Here is an 18,638-nt window from a genome sequence, read left to right on the forward strand (position 1 = left end):
CTAAGCAAACAAGCAGAACAGGAACAGAATCGTAGAAATAGAGATCATGTGGAGGGTTATCAGTGGCAAGGGGGCGGGGGTAGAATGGGGAAAGGTACAAAGAATAAGAAGCATAAATAGTATGTACAAAATACACAGGGGGAGGTTAAGAATAGTATGGGAAATAGAGAAGCCAAAGAACTTATAGGCATGACCCATGAACATGAACTAAGGTGGGGCAATGATGCAGAGGAAGCAGGGGAACAGGGCGGAGGGGAATAAAGGGGAGAAAAAAATGGGACAACTTTAATAGCATAATAAAATCTATATTAAAAATGACTTAATAAATGTTGTTCCTAGAGAGTTGCTTATTTATATAAAGTCAATTACCACAATCATTTAACATATAATAATACATAATTGATAATGACACTGATTTTCTGAGGTTTTAGAATATTGTGATTTCTTAAAAACAAAGATAACATAAAAAGACCCTTAAGAATCTTGGGAACATAATCAATAATATTCTGTTAAGTTTGCAAAGTGATACATGATTACTAATATTAGTGGGCTGATCACATGGTAAGATATTAAAGTATAATACAACTAATATATTGTATACTAACTATACTTAAATTTTAAAAAAGTAATAATCTTTTTAAAAAGAATCTTTTGGAAGAGAACAAAATAATATTAATTAGGAGTCTTAACATGATCTTGAGATTCAGTGTTAACAATTTTATAAATTTCTTTTGTTGTTGATTAAATAGCAATTGTATAAAGATGTTTACTACTATAGTATGTACATGTATCATAGAGAAAACCTTGGGACAAGCTAATTGTTCAAAACCAGTAGTTAAGTCACAGTATATCAATCCAACCAATTTTATGGCCATTAAACATTATTATGAAGATTACAAAGTATGAAAAACATTTATAATATGCAATTAAGTTTATTAGGTAAAATACAAAATTATAGGTAATTTTTAACACATTTATATGAAACTAAATATTCCCTACAGAAATTAAAACAACTGTTTAGGTGACATTTCTGTCTTTAAAATGCCTTTAAAATTTTAGAAAATTCATTTTGCTTTTTTTAAATACTCACCTGAGGATATGTTTATTGATTTTATAGAAAGAAAGGGAAAGTGAGAGACAGTGAGAGATACAGAAACATCAATCAGCTGTCTTTTGTACATACCATGACCAGGAATCAAACCTGTAATGTAGGAATGTGGCCTGACTTGGAATCATACCTGCAGCCCTTGCTATATGGGACAACACTCCAACCAACTACCTACCCTGCCAGGGCAATTGATTTTGCTTTTTTAAAAATGCAATATAAAATGATAAAATTATGCAGACCTTAGTTTCCTTCCTCATGTGTAAAATTGAAAATGAATTATGTTATGTCTTTGCTTATTCTGATTCTATATATTGAAAGACTTAAGGGAAAGCTCACTAAAATGATACATTTCAGGGACTAATATTCCTGAAAAGTAAAGTGACACATACTTTAAGAAAAGACTGTAAATGATCAGATGTTTAACTTCTTAAAACAGCAGCAAGTACTGATTGGTTTTGTTAATCAACATCTGGTTTAATAATAAGTCCCTTCCAAATTTGGTGATGGGTAATAAAAAATAAATAAACAAATAAATTTTGTAACAGTAAATGGTAGTGACTTCCTGCTGGGGTGGTCTCTGTACTTCATTAAATTTCTGACCCAGAAACCTCCACAAAATATATTCATTACTTAATCTTACCTGAATGAGTATAACCATGGCTAAAAGCAACTTTTCACAGATGATTTCTTTCTTGCCTTGCTGAGGTATTTGCCACTTTTGCAAGCTGGAGTCATAAATCTTTCCAATCACGAAGATAATTCTCCTCTAGAATGTCACCCTGCTGATCTCTCTGAGGATTAAATGCTGCTTCATAGTATCAGTTAGATAAAAGGAGATGGACTCTTCTTTTAAAAACCAATTCTACTTGCAAGTCATGATGTCTGTCCAACAGGACAGGTGGAGCCTAGATGGAGCAGACTGTTTACAGAAGTAATAAAGCACTCTGTGGCATTTCCCTTTCAATTATTATCTGGTGAGCAATGGCTAAAACAGCAAATAGGACCCCAGAGTTCAAAAATCCACACTGAATTTTGATGGTGAAAACTGGTCTTATGCTCATTGCTTTATTCAGAAAAATGAAGTTTTTCTATTCATGTTTACTTTCTCTCTGGCACGCAAAAAAAAAAAGTAGAATTGTACAAGTCATTCCTAAAGTGATTTAATGTAGACTTCTGCTTTAGATATAAGTTGACAAAACATTTCATATTCTCCACAAGTTGTGCTGTCAGTTTCTGGAAAACTCCCCATTGTTTGTAATAAAATTAACAACTAACTCTATTTTAATAGAATCATAACTTATAAATGATAAAATGCTTTAATTTAGAAAGCCCAAAGTTATTTGGACTAGTTTTCTAATTAAGTTATCAATGAAATTTAACAAAACCATTTAATCCTTTGTTCTTTTTCAATGAATGAATTAGAAAACTGTAATATTGGCCCTGGCTGGGTAATTCAGTTGGTTAGAGCATCGTTCCCATATGCTAAGGTTTTGGGTTCAATCCCTGGTCAGGGCACATACAAAAAGCAATCAATGAATGCATAAATAAGTGGGAAAATATACTGATGTCTCTCTCATTCAAATCAATACATTTTTAAAAAAATTAAAAAACTAATTCCTTGCTAAAAGAGCAATGTTTTATGAATATAGCAGTGAATAAAAAAAACATACATTTACCAAACGACTTTCCATGTGCCGAGCCCTAAACTAAGCACTTTCATTGAGTAGCCCGTGTTGATGGCCTACTACTTTGCACCTGTGGTATTTACAATTTAATTTTACTAAATTCCCATTGTAGAGGGTGGGGAGGGAGAATCCTCAAATTTTCTCAATGCACTGGGCCATACCATCCAGAACTAAAAAGTAATTTGAAGGAAGGGAACCTGACTTTCTTACAGCCTATTTGTGTGACCCGGGACAAGTTAGTCAACTTCCTGAGGCTCAGTTTAGAGATAGGAACAATGGCTACATCTCTCTGGCTGATAGGGATTAAATCAGACATCCCATTTTACGTGCTAAGTATAGTATCTAGCATACAGTAAACAATCACTTAACATTAATGATTACTTTTACTATTGTTACTTAAATATACTTTTTAAAATTTCTAAATATACTTTTTAAAGTTAATGTATGTAGCTGAATCTTTTATGAAGTATAAGTTAGACTTAATTGCATATTGACATAAATAATGGCAGATTCAAAACAAATAGAGAACTGCATTATTATACATTAAAAACCAATCCATCTGCTTTATGTAGTTTCATCTGTTTCATACTTCAATTGACACTTGGATTTACTGGGCTTTATCTAGCATTTGTAGAATATTTAGGAAATATTCATAAATGTATAACATTTTGAGTGAAGTAATACATTTATATCTAAAAAGTCTATCTGAAAAACTGTATTAGTAATGTGTAGTAAGTTAATGAAGCACTAACTCATTTAACAAATATTTTTGAGAAGTTCCCATAAATAAGGTAGTTTGCTGGGCAGTGACAAATAGTGAAATAAAACTTTTCCTGTTAGGTTATTTTAAAACTCATTTTTTCTAGTATAAAGTATGCCTCATAAGTTCTCTATATGCTATGAATAAAGGTGCTTCAATGTTGGTAACACAACTAACAACCTATTTACATATACCAAGGCTTCATATTTTTAAAATTTCTGGTGTCTTTGAGGATGGGTAAACTGAAGGTTAGTGCTATACAAGTAAATTTAGAGAACATCAATTGGCAAAAGGGAATTAAAAAACGTAAGAGTGATGTATGCCTAGGGTTATATTTTAAAAAGATATTTATCGATAATTTCTAAAAGCAAATGATCTACAGTAAGTATTTGTGGGAAGACAGACTTTATCCATTAAAAAAGAAACATTTAAATCTGTGTTAACATATGATTATACTATACTTCCTTTTCATATATTTCTCTCCAATCTACTGACTGCTTACATAAATGACTTCAAGTATCAATATACCATGTGACAAATTCACATCTACATGTTTAATAAGTAACATGTGATAAAAATCTAAATATAAAATTTTAAATTCTATTTGATACACTTTTTAAAACAAGCATTATATGCTTGGACACAAATGCTTTAAGGAAAGTGTCTGGAACAGTGAAATGGGCTTACATTTAAAACGTAGCTAATACAATAAAAGATGTCCTTCAGGCATGCCCTGGCTGGTGTGACTTAGTGGATTGAGCACTGGCCTGTGAACCAAAGAGTAGCTGGTTCAATTCCCAGTCAGGGCACATGCCTGGGTTGCAAACTGGGTCCCCAGGTTGGGGCGTGTGAGAGGCAACCACACATTGATGTTCCTCTCCCTCTTTCTCCCTTCCCCTCTGTCTAAAGACAAATAAATAAAATCCTTAAAATAAAAGAGGATTATCCTTCAGGCAAATATCTGAATTTCAGAGTCAGGTAAGAGAGAAATTATAACTGTTGCTATAACAAAGAACAGTCTTTCTGGATAGTGAAATTACTTTTTAAAAAGATAAATAAACAATATCTATTATTAAGTTCAACTCTGTAAAATAGTACATTTATTCTTCACACTTTTTATTAGATTCCTTTGAAAATGTTAAACATTAAAACAATGTAACAGCCCTGGCTGGTGTGGCTCAGTTGGTTGGGCATCATTCCACAAACTGAAATGCCTCAAGTTAATTTCCTGGTCAAGGCACATGCCTAGGTTGCTGGTTCAGTTCCCAGTCAGGGCTCATAGAAAAGGTAGCCAATCGATGTTTCTCTCTCACATCATTGTTAACTGCTTCTCTTCCTCCTTTCCCCTCTCTCTAAAATCAATAAGCATGTGTCAGGCCAGGTTTAAAAAAAACCTAATAAATTATATATAAAAAAAATGTTCAACAACAAATTAGATTCTTAAGTAGATTAGGATATAATATTATACATGTAATTACTACATTAATAATATCTACTAAATTGTTAGTGTAGTAAAAAGCCTTTTGAGATTATTTGGTTGGTTATTTTACTAACAATAAGAAACACAAGGCAGTTAAGCTAGAGTAAGCAGAGCACAACAGAGAGAGACTGACTATTCCTATGGTAAAACCCAGAAAGAAGATATGAAGATGATATATTAAATGCCAGACATGCCAATCCAAAGCCACTCCCAACTCCCTTGCAATGATACACCCAGTCTCCTGTCAGTTATCAATTCTGTGTAGGTACTGGCACATTTGTAACCATGCAAAACCAGAAACCTCATTATTTTAATAAACAATGAGATTGTTTATCCTACTTGTAGGAGTTAAACAATAGTTTTCAGAGGAACTACAGAAAAAGCCAATTGTTTTGGTAAGACCCTAAATCTAGAAAATAATATCAGCATTCTACTGTATAATAGCTTATTTATTATAGTTAACAGTGGTGAAAATATGAACAACAGAAATGGCTCAGTTTTACATTTCTGTAATATGATTAAAAATAAGAAAATGATTATAATACACAGCAATAAGCATCACAGAAAAATCACAGATTCTCCAATAAACATATCAAATTACCAAATCAATAAACAATTCACATGATTCTTCCCTACAATCGAACAATTTTAACTTGACTTGTATGGTTTATCTGTTTTAATCCTGACAGTATACCTTGTAGAGAAAAAGTGACTGGGTATGTCTAAAAAATTTTCAGGGCTCACTGATTTCTATATAGTTTTACAATGATAATGTCCCAAAGCAGCTAAAATTACTTGATGAGATAAAGGCACATGTGGAGCTTAATGTCAAGCAACAGTCTATCTGGCATCAGTAATCAAACAATTACGAAATGGAAAGTACATTTTGTACAAGCTGACAGATCCATTAAATCATGAGAGTTGTGGGCAGACGTACTGACACTGCAAGAATGACCAGAAAACATTAATTCCAGCATTAATAAAATGACAGTAAATAGATGAGAGCTGCCAGATGAACTAAGAAATAAGGTTACTGGCCTTGTTAAGCTCACGTCTGATTTTCTCAGGCACAAACTGGTCCAGGTAGCGTCTGAAGTGAAGGGCATCGATGGCAACGATTTCAGTGCTGCGCCTCTGCCAGCTGTCCCTGGGGCAGGGGAGAGGAGAGAAAGATAAGGAACAGGGAAAAGCATTCACAAAGTAAAACCCTCACATGTTTCTGAGACTTTAGCAGGGTTAGAATATTAAAAACAAACTCATGGGTATAGGTCTCAGGAAAACAGGTAGGCAGAAAACACCATCTTATTTTAGATCCAAGGCATATACATTGTCAACTGCCAGGCATTAAACAAAATGAAAAATTATGGAGAGAGAACAAATGACATACTGTAAATGGGTACATCATTTACAGTGAGTCTCAGAGGTTAAAGGATTAGGTGGCAAACAAAAGGAACTTAGGTCTTTGTTTTCCTCTAATACTAAAAATGTGGCATTAGTATTTTGACAAGAGATCATTCCCTCTTTGTTTTGAAAGATTTGTTCTCATGTCACTGGGTATGTAATATCACCATACAGTTACCCAAGATATAATCCCAAGAAGTCAAGTGTTACAAAAAATGTGTAATGACTCAGTACAACATTCTACCTACTGTGCTCAACTGTTGACTGTAAAATTATTTTTAAAAAGAAAGACAGTAAGCAAACACAACACAAAGCAGACAAAAACACACTGCCTATGGAAACAGAAAGGACTGGGTGAGATGATGATTTTGAAAATGTGAAATTCCAAATATTTCAATTTTTATAAACTTGCATATATTGATATGCCAAGCAACTTTCCACCCTGAAAAATAACAAAAACCCTCAGATTACTCTGTAAATAATTACTCAGGAATTAAAAATTCTTGTATATACTGCTAAAAACATATATATTTTAAAATATATTTTATGATTATGCTATTAGAGTTGTTTCATTTCCCTCCTTCATTCCCCTCCACCCTGCATAACCCCTCCCACCCACATTACCCCCTTTAGTTGATGTCCATGTGTCACAAGTTCTTTAGCTTCTATATTCCCCATACTATTCTTACCTTGCCCCCTGTCTATTTCCTATCTACCATCTACGCTACTTATTCTCTGTACCTTTCCCTCCTTCTCCTCCTCCCATTCCCCTGCTGCTAACCCTCCATGTGATCTCCATTTCTGTGGTTCTGTTCCTGTTCTAGTGTTTGCTTAGTTTGTTTTTGTTTTAGGTGAGGCTGTTAATGTGAGTTTGCTGTCATTAAAAACATGTATTTTAATGAAAACAAAGGAAAAGAGACCAGGGGCTGGACTGTGATATTACAAAGAATAAATCTATATGGCTACATGAGCAAGAGCTGATTCTGCCATAAAGGCTCTATTTTTTTTTAATTGCTTAATCCTGTCACCTTTTTTACCCAGCTCCATAACTTCTATGCCCCCTGATAACTGTCCATCTTTTCTCTAAATATGATTTGGTTTCAATTTTGTTTGTCCGTTTATTTGCTCATTAGATTCCACAAGTAAGTAAGATCATATGGTATTCATCTTCCTCTGATGGGCTTATCTCACTTAGCATAACACTATCCAGGTCCATCCATGGTTTTGCAAAGGGTGAGATTTCCTTCTTTTTTTAGAGCCAAGTAGGACTCCATTATGTAATTGTACCACAGCTTTTTTATCTACTCATCTGCTGATAGACACTTGTGCTGCTTCCACATCTTGGCTATTGTAAATGATGCTGCAGTAAGCATAAGGGTATATACATTCTTTTGAACTAGTGTTCAGGCTTCTTCAGCTATAATCCCAGAAGTGAAATGGCTGGGTCATAAGGGAGCAGTTCCATTTTGAATTTGTGTGGTAACTCCATACTGTTTTCCACAGTGGCTGTACCAATCAGCACTCCCACCAACAATAGTACACAAAGGTTCCCTTACTCCACATCTTTGCCAACACTTCTTGTTTGGTTTATTGATGACTGCCATTGTGACAGGTGTGAGGTGATAGCTCCTTGTAGTTTTAATTTGCATTTCTCTGGTGAGTAGTGATGTTGAGCATCTGCCAACATCACTGATGACGATGGCCTCTTGGCCATCTGAATGTTCTCTCTGGAAGAGTCTATTCAGGCCCTTTGTTCAAACTTTAATTGGATTGTAAGTTTTTTGGTGTAGAGTTATATGAGTCCTTTATAAATGTAGTGTATTAACCCCTTATCAGATGTATTGATGAATATGTTCTCCCATTCAGTGGGTTGTCTTTGCAATTTGTTGACAGGTTTGTTTTTTTTTTTTCTGCTGAACAATAGTTTTTAGTTTGATGCAGTGCACTTGTTAATTTTTTCTTTTGCTTCCCTTGTCCAAGAAGATATATTAAAAAATACTGTTGTGAGCAATGACTGAGATTTTGCTGCCTATATTTTCACCTAAGATTGTTATGGTTTCAAATCTAACATTTAATTCTTTAATCCATTTTAAGTTTATTCTTGTGTATGATCTAAGAAGATGGTCTAGTTTCATATTTTACAAACACGAATCCAATTTTTGCAACACCATCTATTGAATAGATTATCTTGACAAAATTGCATGTTTTTGCCTCCTCAGTCAAATATTAATTGACCATATAGGCATAGGTTTATTTCTGGACTCTCTATTCTGTTCCAATGATCTAGGTGTTGTTTTTATGCCAGTACCATGCTGTTTTACTTACTGTGGCTTTGTACTATAGTTTGATATCGTATCAGGATTCCTCCAACTTTGTTCTTCTTTTTCAAGATTGCTGAGGCTGCTCTGGGTCTTTTTTGGTTCCACATACATTTTTAGAATATTTGTTCTGTTAAATATGCCATTCATATCTTGATTAAGAGTTGTATTGAATCTATAGATTGCTTTGAGTAGTATGGGCATTTTAATAATGTCAATTCTTCTTATCCATGAACACAGTATATGCTTCCATTTATTTGTATCTTCTTCATTTTCTTTCTTCAGAGTCTTATCAATTTCCAAGTACAGGTCTTTTATCTCCATTGTTAAATTTATTCCTAGGTATTTTATTCTTTATTTTTTTATTTTTTAATTTTTTTAATTGATTATGCTGTTACAGTTGTTCTATTCCCCCTTTCATTCCCCTCCACCCTACCCCCCATCCCCACCATTACCCCCCTTTAGTTTATGACCATGTGTCTCAAGTCCTTTAGATTCTATATTTCCCATGCTATTCTTGCCCCCCCCCATCTATTTTCTATCTACTGTCTATGCTACTTATTTTCTGTACCTTCTCCCCCCATCTCCTCCTCCAACTCCCCTGTTGCTAACCCTCCTTGAGATCTTCATTTCTGTTTCCACTCCTGATCTAGCTGTCCTTTCAGTTTGCTTTTGTTTTAGGTGTGGTTGTTAATAACTGTGAGTTTGTTGTCCTTTCACTGTTCATGTTTCTTTAACTTCTTTTTCTTAGATATGTCCCTTTAACATTTCATATAACAAGGGCTTGGTGATGATGAACTCCTTGAATTTGATCTTATATGAGAAGCACCTTATCTGTCCTTCCATTCTAAATGAAGGTTTTGCTGGATAGAGCAATCTTGGTTGTAGGTCTTTGGATTTCATGACTTGGAATACCTCTTTCCAGCCCCTTCTTGCCTGTAAGGTCTCTTTTGAGAAATCTGCTGACAGTCTGATGGGGACTCCTTTGTAGGTGACTGTCCCCTTAGCTCTTGCTGCTTCTAGGATTCTCTCCTTCATTTTAATTTTGGCTAATGTAATTATGATGTGCCTTGGTGTGTTCCTTCTTGGGTCCAACTTCTTTGGTACTCTCTGAGCTTCCTGGATTTCCTGGATGTCTATTTCCTTTGCCAGATTGGGGAAATTCTCCTTTATTATTTGTTCAAATAAGTTTTCCACTGGTGGCTGTGCCTTTCCCCTTTCTGGTACCCCTATAATTCGGATATTGGAGCGTTTAAAGATGTCCTGGAGGTTCCTAAGACTCTCCTCATTTCTTTGAATTCTTGCTTCCTCACTCTTTTCTGTTGGCCATTATTTGCTTTCTTCTGGTCCACTCCATTGATTTGAGTCCCAGTTTCCTTTTCATTGCTATTGGTTTCCTGTGGAATTCCATTCATTTCAATTAGTTTCGCCTTCATATGTTTCTCTAATTTGTGGCTATAATCAACCAGTTCTGTGAGGATCCTGATGACCAGTGTTTTAAACTGTGCGTCTGAGAGTTTTGCTATTTCTTCATCGCTTAGGTCTATGGGCTCAGGGACTGTGAGAATTTGCGACATTTTTGGTCTGTTCTGGCCCTTTAAGTGTGAGAAGCGGTGCCTTGGATTCCCAGGTCGCTGGGTTGTGATGCTGTATGTGGGGGCGTGGTCAGAGTGGGGAAATGGCGGCGCCATCAACTGCCGCTTGCCGCGGGGACGCAGGGCCCCGGTCCAACCGCCCACTCCCTCGCCTGTCCGCTCGCGCACAAATAGGCGACCACAGTCAACACGCAGCACCGCTTCCCCGCTGTCTCCTCCGCGGTCGCTCACCTAGTCACTTGCTCGGTCGCTCACTAGGTCCAACCCTGCGCCTGGATTCCGCGTCTGGATTCCGCGCCTGAGCCAGTCTGACCGAGTCCTCCTGTGCAACCCCGCTCCAGCAGCCACTGGTTTCGCCCCTTACCGGTCAGGCTGAAGAATTTGTTGTTAACGGACTTCCGAAAAGTTCAATTTTCCGTGTTCTGGCTGTGATTTCTGTTGCTAATATTTAGTTGTCCCTAAACTTGGTTGTGTGAGAAGGCACGGCACATCCACCTATACCTCCATCTTGGCAGAAGTCCTCGTATTTTATTCTTTTTGAAACAACTATGAATGGGATAGTTACCTTAGCTTCCCTTTCTGATAGTTCATTGTTGGCATATAAAAATGCAGTGGATTTCTGGATATTAATTTTGCTCAATTCATTTATTCAATTGTAGTTGTTTTTTGGTGGAATCTTTGGGGTTCCCTAAGTACAGTATAATGTCATCTGCAAATAGACTATTTTACTTTGTCTTTTCCAATTTGGATGCCTTTTATTTCTTCTTCTTGTCTGATTGCTGTGGCTAGGACTTCTAGTACTATGTTATATAAGAGTGGTGAAAGCAGACATCCCTGTCTTGTTCCCAATCTTAAGAGCAATGCTTGTACTTTTTGCTCATTGAGTATGATGGTGGCAGTGGGTTTGTCATACACAGTCATTATTATGTTGAGGTATGTTTCTATTTCCAGTTTGCTGAAAATTTTTATTATCAGTATGTGCTGGATTTGATCATATGTTTTTCTGCATTTATTGATATCATGTGTTTTTTTTTTTTTCATTTTGTCTGTGTGGTGTGTCATGTTTATTGACTTTTGGACATGTGCCAACTTTGTGTCCTCAGAATAAATCCCACTTGATCATGGTGTATGATCTATTTAATGTATTCCAGTATTCAGTTTGCCAATATTTTGTTGAGAATTTTAGCATCCCTATGTTCATCAGGGATGTGGGCCTATAATTTTCTTTCCTTGAAGTGCCGGTGTGTGTGGTTTTGGAGTTAGGATAATGCTGGCCTTGTAAAATGAGCTCGAAGTCTTTTCTCCTCTTGAATTTTTTTAAATAGTTTGAGGATAATTGTTAATTCTTTAAATATTTGGTAAAATTCACCTGAAGCCATCTGGTCCAAAACTTTTGTTGGTGGGAGTTTATTTTTTAGTACTGCTGAATTTCACTGACATAATCTATTGAAATCCTCTGATTCTTTGTGATTTAGTTTTACTTATTTTTTTAAACATTTTGTAACTGATTATGACATTACATTTGTTCTATTCCCCCCTCCATTCCCCTCCACCCTGCACACCCCTCCCCCACCATTCCCCTCCCCTTTAGTTCATGAACATGTGTCTCAAGTTCTTTAGGTTCTGTATTTCCCCTACTATTCTTACCCTCCCCCTATCTATTTTCTATCTACTGTCTGTGCTACTTATTTTCTGTACCTTCTCCCCCCTTCTCCTCCTCCCACTCCCCTGTTGCTAATCCTCCTTGAGATCTTCATTTCTATGGTTCACTCCTGATCTAGCTGTCCTCTTAATTTGCTTTTGTTTTAGGTGTGGTTATTGATAATTGTGGGTTTGCTGTCCTTTCACTGTTCATCTTTTTTTAATCTTCTTTTTCTTAGGTAAGTCCCTTTAACATTTCATATAATAAGGGCTTGGTGATGAGGAACTCCTTGAATTTCACCTTATCTGAGAAGCACTTTATCTGTCCTTCCATTTTAAATGAAAACTTTGCTGGACAGAGCAATCTTGGATGTAGGTCTTTGGTTTTCATGACTTGGAATACCTCTTTCCAGCCCCTTCTTGCCTGTAAAGTCTCTTTTGAGAAATCAGCTGACAGTCTGATGGGAACTCCTTTGTAGGTGACAGTCCCCTTATCTATTGCTGTTTCTAGGATTCTCTCCTTCATTTTAATCTTGGCTAATGTAATGATGATGTGCCTTGGTGTGTTCCTTCTTGGGTCCAACTTCTTTGGGACTCTCTGAGCTTCCTGGATTTCCTGGAAGTCTATTTCCTTGGCCAGAATGGGGAAGTTCTCTTTTATTATTTGTTCTAATAAGGTTTCCACTCGTGACTGTTCCTCTTCCCCTTCTGGTACCCCTATAATTCGAATGTTGGAACGTTTAAAGATGTCCTGGAGGTTCCTAAGCCTCTCCTCATTTTTTTGAATTCTTGTTTCTTCATTCTTTTCTGTTTAGTCATTTTTTCCTTCCTTCTGGTCTACTCCCTTGATTTGAGTCCCAGCCTCCTTTCCATTACTGTTGGTTTCCTGTGCATTACCATTCATTTTAATTAGTTTAGCTTTCATATGTTTCTCTAATTTGTGACTAAAATCAACCAGTTCTGTGAGGATCCTGATCACCAGTGTTTTGAACTGTACATCTGAAAGTTTGGGTATTTCTTCATCACTTAGATTTATCGGCTCTGGGGCTCTGAGATGTTCTTGTGCCATTTTTGGTCTGTTCACGCCCGTTAAGTTTGAGGAGCGGAGCCTTAGTTGTTTACCAGGGTGGGGCCACTCAGTTCACTGGTTTGTGATACTGTATGTGGGGGCGGGGTCAGAGAGGGAGCAATGGTAGTCCTCTCTGCTCGCCAGTCTGTCCCACCACCCTGGCCTACTTATCGGAGAGGAAATGTGCGAGCCCACCGACCTGCGCTGTGCAGTCTCAATGCTCGCCTCACTGGTTTATCTGCTTGCAAATGCTCGACCGACCACAGACAGCCAGCCACGCCTCTTCCCTGTGTCCGCCTGTAGCTAGCCCGCACCTGGGATCTGCACCTTCGGCTGCTTGTGCACCACCCAGTCGGGGATCTTTTTTGCAAACCTGCTCCGCTGCTGGCTTTGCTCCTCTGCTGGCTTTGCTCCTCTTACCAGTTTAGCTGAGCATTTCGTTGTCTTCAGACTCCGTACTGTCGTTTTCTGTGTGGTTTGGTTATGTTTATTGTTGTTAAAACTTTGTTTTTAGATTTGGTGGTGTGCAGATGCAAGGTGTTTCCTCCATCTTGGCGGAAGTCCGTGATTTAGTTTTAGAAAACTGTATGTTTCTAGAAATTTATACACTTCATCCAGATTGTTCAATTATTGGCATGTAGGTGTTCATGATATTTTTTTAGAATCTTCTGTATTTCTTTGGTGTCAATTATTACTACTTCTCTTTCCTTTCTGATATTATTTATTTGGTCCTCTATTTTTTTCTTGATGAGTCTGGTTAAAGGTTTGGCAATCTTGTTTATCTTTTCAAAGTACCAGTTCTTGGATTCACTGATCTTTTGTATCATCTTTTTAGATTCTATTTCTTCTCTGACCTTCCTTATTTCTTTTTTTCTTCTTACTTTGAGCTTTTTTTGTTGTTCTTTTCCAAATTCCTTAAAGTGTAAAGTTAGATTGTTTGAGATTTTTCTTATTTCTTGATGTAGGCCTGTAATGATATGAATTTCCCTCTTAGGACTGTTTTTGCAGTGCCCCATAGATTTTGTGTTGTTGTGTTCTTATTTTGATTTGTTTCAAAGTTTCTTTTTATTTCTTCCTTGATCTCATGGTTGTTCCATTCACTGTTTAGTAACATGTTATTTAACCCTGCTGTGTTTGTTTTTCAGTTTTTTTCTTGTGATTTTTAGTTTCATACCATTTGATCAGAGAAGATGCTTGATATGATATTAATCTTAAATTTACTGAGACTTTTTTGTGTCTGATCCTAGAAAGTATTTCATGTGCACTTGAAAAGTATGTATATTCTGCTGCTTTGGGGTGAAATGCTCTGAAGATATCAATTAAATCCATCTAATCTAGTGTGTCATTTAAGGTCTGTTTCCTTGATTTTCTATCTGGAAGAACTATCCACTTATATCAATGAGGTGTTAAATCATCTACTAGGACTGTATTACTGTCAGTCTCTCACTATATGTCCATGAAGATTTGCTTTACATATATAGGTGCTCCTATGTTGGGTGCATAAATGTTTACAAGGGTTATTATATCTGCTTGTAGGAGCACTCGTCTTATCATTATGCAGTGTCCTTTGTCTCTTATTATAGTCTATTTTTTCAGATATTACATTATGCTACCTGAACTGTTTTTACCTTTCCATTTGCTTGAAATATCTCTTTCCATTTCCTTACTTCTAGTCTGTGTGTGTCTTTCATTCTGAGGTGGGTCTCTTGTAGACAGTATATATATAAGGGTCTTGTTTCCTTACTTATTCAGTTACCCTATGTGTTTTGATTAAATCATTTAAACCCACGATGGTTTTTTCATTAGAAGCCTTCACTTTCATTCTTATAAAAATTCACTTGTGTTAGAACAATTTAGTGGGAAAGCAAGAATATGTAAAAATATATTTCAGTAAAAAACAGAAGACAGCATCAGCAAACTTCATTGTAATTTCTCCTGTCAGTCGAAACATTAAGCAAACTGAACAGAGGTTTCTCCAACCTACCTAATCTCCCAGAAAAGTTAAGGATAACTAATTATGGCATTTAGGGGCTTTAAGCTATAACTATAATCTAATCTAAATAAGTTTGGCCTTGGAGGTTAACCTCCATTGACTGCTTATAATCAGCAGCTAGGATGCAAGAACTATAGACTTTGGCATTTATTTCTTTTTTCTTCCCTTTGGTATATGTAAATGATAATACTGTTGTAACTACTGATGAACCTGTAATAAATTTTTTTAAAAATTTAAATTTCTAAAATAAAAATAGGTGGGAGGCAGAATGTACAAGGCCACATTTCCTGGCTTTTGCTATGCGATAGTAAAATCAGAAGTGAACTCACCTTTCACTTCCATCTTCATGGCTTCGGGCCCAGCGATATGTTTCAGCATAGCCTGTGTATTCACTGAACTGTTCAGTACCTGAAACAAATAATCTGCCAATATTAGTTTTCACAAATATTTTGTTAAAAGCTACTCCTTCTAAAAAAAAAAAAAGGAGAAGAAAAACCATTGGTGTTAATGACTTGTATTTCCTATAAAGAAAAAAATGATGCCTCCAAAAGCCATCACAATGTTTATCATACAGTGACTTAATGTTTCAATCAACATAGAAAAATATGCTTTAAAATTAATTTCCTTCTTTTATTAGGAGTGCATAAAGACTGTTTTACAGAAGTGCACTGTTTTCAATGTCAGTAATCTGATAATATTAATTTTGTATTGTTGAGAAAAGAAATTTTACATAAAGATACTCCCTGTTGCAAGTGTCATTAAAATTAAACTGAGAATTTCCCTATCAACAGGCAAGACACTTCAAAAAACCTTTATAAAACTAGGATATTATGACATGAGAAGAAAGGAAAGGGAAAAAGGCATAATTAATATTAACCTGATGAGAACATGCATCAGAGAGAGAGAGAGAAAGATTGATATGAGAGAGAAATATCAACTGGTTGTCTCCTGTACATGCCCTGACCAGGGATCAAACCTGCAACCTAGGTATTTACTCTGACCAGGAATCGAACCTGCAAATTTTGGTGTATAAGATAATACTCCAACTAACTGGATCACTTGGCCAGGGCACAACTCTGAATCTTTTATACATGAAGAATAATAAATGTAGTTGTCAAGATTACAAATGGCCTCTACATATAGAAAACAGAGGACCATATTAAATGTTTACCATGAAGATGAAATCAGCAAAATTCAGACAATGACAAACTCTATGAATATACAGTACGAAGTCCTTATAAAAAAATTAGGAAAGAAAAAGAGGGAAACCTATAAATTAAAAGAAACAAACATGAAAACACTAATCATAAGAAAGTGGGCATAGTTATATTAATATTTGATAAAACTGACTTTAACTAAAAGAGTATTGCAAAGATAAAGTGGAACATCTTCTAATGATAAAAGTGTTAATTTATCAGAAAGATGTAAGAAATATGCTTTATTTTGGTTTAACATTTGAAAAATCAATGAATGTAGTTTATCATATTAACAGATTGAAAAATTCCACATAATCATGTCAGAAGTTGCAGAAAAAATAAAATTGAACACCCATCCATTACTAAAACTCAGCAAAACTGAGAATAAAGAAAAACTTCCTCAATCTGACTCAGGATCATTAAATAAAACCTTACAACTAACTTCATATTCAATGGTAAAAATACTCCATCTAAGGAGTTCTGGTCAAGATAGAAGTGTAGGTAGACACTTCATGCCTTCTTGCACAACCAAGAAAAATTACAACTAGATCTTAAAACAAATGGCATCCAAAACCATCAGAAAATTGAGCCTTATGGAAGTCTGACAGCTAAGGATTTAAAGAAGCAACATTCACCCAGATGGATAGGAGGGACGGAGTTTCAGAGATGGGCAGAGAGGAATGGAGACACGGAGTGGCAAGGGAAGGCAGCAGTGGAATGGACAATTGATCCTATATTCACATATGTTGGATAAAAATCAGGAGAGATACCTTGAGAGCAAACAATCCCAACACTAGGTGAGACCCCCACAGCCCAGGTTTCCAGCACCAAGAAGATAAATCCCCATAACTTCTGGCTGTAAAAACTACAGGGGTTTGGGATGGTAGAACAAACTGCCTGATTTTCAGGAGACTCAGCTTAAAAGGCCTCCATGGACTTAGAACATATGCAAATAAACTCACTCTGGGATTCACTCCCAGAGGAAAAGATGGAAGGATGCCAGTTGCATACAGAAGTGGGTGAAATCACTGGAAAATGGTCAAGAACTGGGCAGACCTCCAGAAGCCAGGCAGTGGCACTGTCCCATCTCTGAGCCCTCCCCCGACACAGAGCCACAAGGCAGTGCAATGGGTTAACTCCACCCTACACAATTTACACGTGCCTTTTCTATAATAGTCCATGCTGCCAACATAGCGAGTCAAAGCAGTGATACCTAATACACAGAAACAAACACAGGGAGGCTGCCAAATTGAGGAGAAAAGAAATGTGGCCCAAATGAAACAACAGAAAAAACCCCAAAACAGATCTGAATGCAATGGAGATAACCAATCTATTAAATGCAACATTCAAAACAATGATGATCAAGATGTTCAAGGAACTCCCTGAGTACATCAGTAACATAAAGGAAGAAATGAAAATTACCTTAAATGAAATAAAGAAAAATCTACAGGGAACCAAAGTGGAGGGCAGGAAACTGGGATTCAAATCAACAATTTGGAACATAAGGACAAAATAAGAATTCAACCAGAAAAGCAAGGTAAAAAGAGATTTTTTTTTTAAATGAAGGGAGTATAAACACCCTCTGGGACATCTCTGAAGGTACCAATATCTGAATCAGGGATGTCAGAAGGAGAAGAGAAAAATCAAAAAACTGAAAACTTAATTTTAAAAAATAATGAGAAAAAACTTCCCTAATTTGGCAAAGGAAATAGACATACAAGTCCAGGAAGCACAGACATACCAAACAAGTTGGACCCAAAGAGGACCACACTAGTGTGAGGAAAGATGGCGATAGAGTAGGACAGAGCAGATTCCAGTTCCTTGTACAGAAGGGAGAGAAACCTGTGGGCGGAGGAGAAGACAGCAAGCCAGCAGTTGCCCGACATATATGAAAATAAGGGACCAGAGATCTCCATGGTCACGGGGGAGGCAGATGGTAGGGAGACAGCAGCGGTACAGTAGAGTATCTGGGACAGAGCAAAGAGAGGAACGCAAGGAATCCGGGGGATGCACAGTCCGGGGACCAGTGCTTGGCGCAGGGCGCCCCTTGAAGAGTGCCCAGGGTTCCGGACCAGTGACCCGTGCAAACCCCTATTTTGGATTCATCTGGAGGCTGCGGCCTCCTAAAACAAAGTCAGGAGCTGAAGAGATTTCTGCTGGTGCATGGTTGGGGGGCCAGCGCCGGCGAGCAGTGTATCTGGGCGATTGCCGGGCACCCTTGCTCCAGTGCCCAGAGCTGCTCTCTTCCTAGGATTTTTCGGCCGGGGCCTGCCAAGGGATCAAAATAAAGACAGGAGCAGAAGGGATTTCAGCCGGCACACAGTTTTGGGGATCAGTACACAACCTACAGCGCACCTTGACCTGCGAGTGCACAGTGTTTCGCCAGCGCCCA

General features: G+C 36.8%; 1 protein-coding gene across 2 annotated transcripts in view; it reads right to left on the reverse strand.

Annotated features, from left to right (window-relative positions):
* Window positions 1-18,638, reverse strand: part of PARG (poly(ADP-ribose) glycohydrolase) — a 230,425-nt gene that overhangs the window by 29,725 nt on the left and 182,062 nt on the right. For both annotated transcript variants that reach the window (XM_053667366.1, XM_053667365.1), the window contains exons 14-15: window positions 15,380-15,458; window positions 6,072-6,180 (exon numbers count right to left, since the gene is read on the reverse strand). In XM_053667366.1, the coding sequence (XP_053523341.1) occupies window positions 6,072-6,180; window positions 15,380-15,458 (188 nt within the window). The remainder of the gene's footprint in view (window positions 1-6,071; window positions 6,181-15,379; window positions 15,459-18,638) is intronic.

The sequence above is a fragment of the Artibeus jamaicensis genome, unplaced genomic scaffold, assembly GCF_021234435.1.
Source record: "Artibeus jamaicensis isolate MK-2021 breed Jamaican fruit bat unplaced genomic scaffold, CSHL_Jam_final contig_468, whole genome shotgun sequence".
NCBI classification, from domain to species: Eukaryota; Metazoa; Chordata; class Mammalia; order Chiroptera; family Phyllostomidae; genus Artibeus; species Artibeus jamaicensis.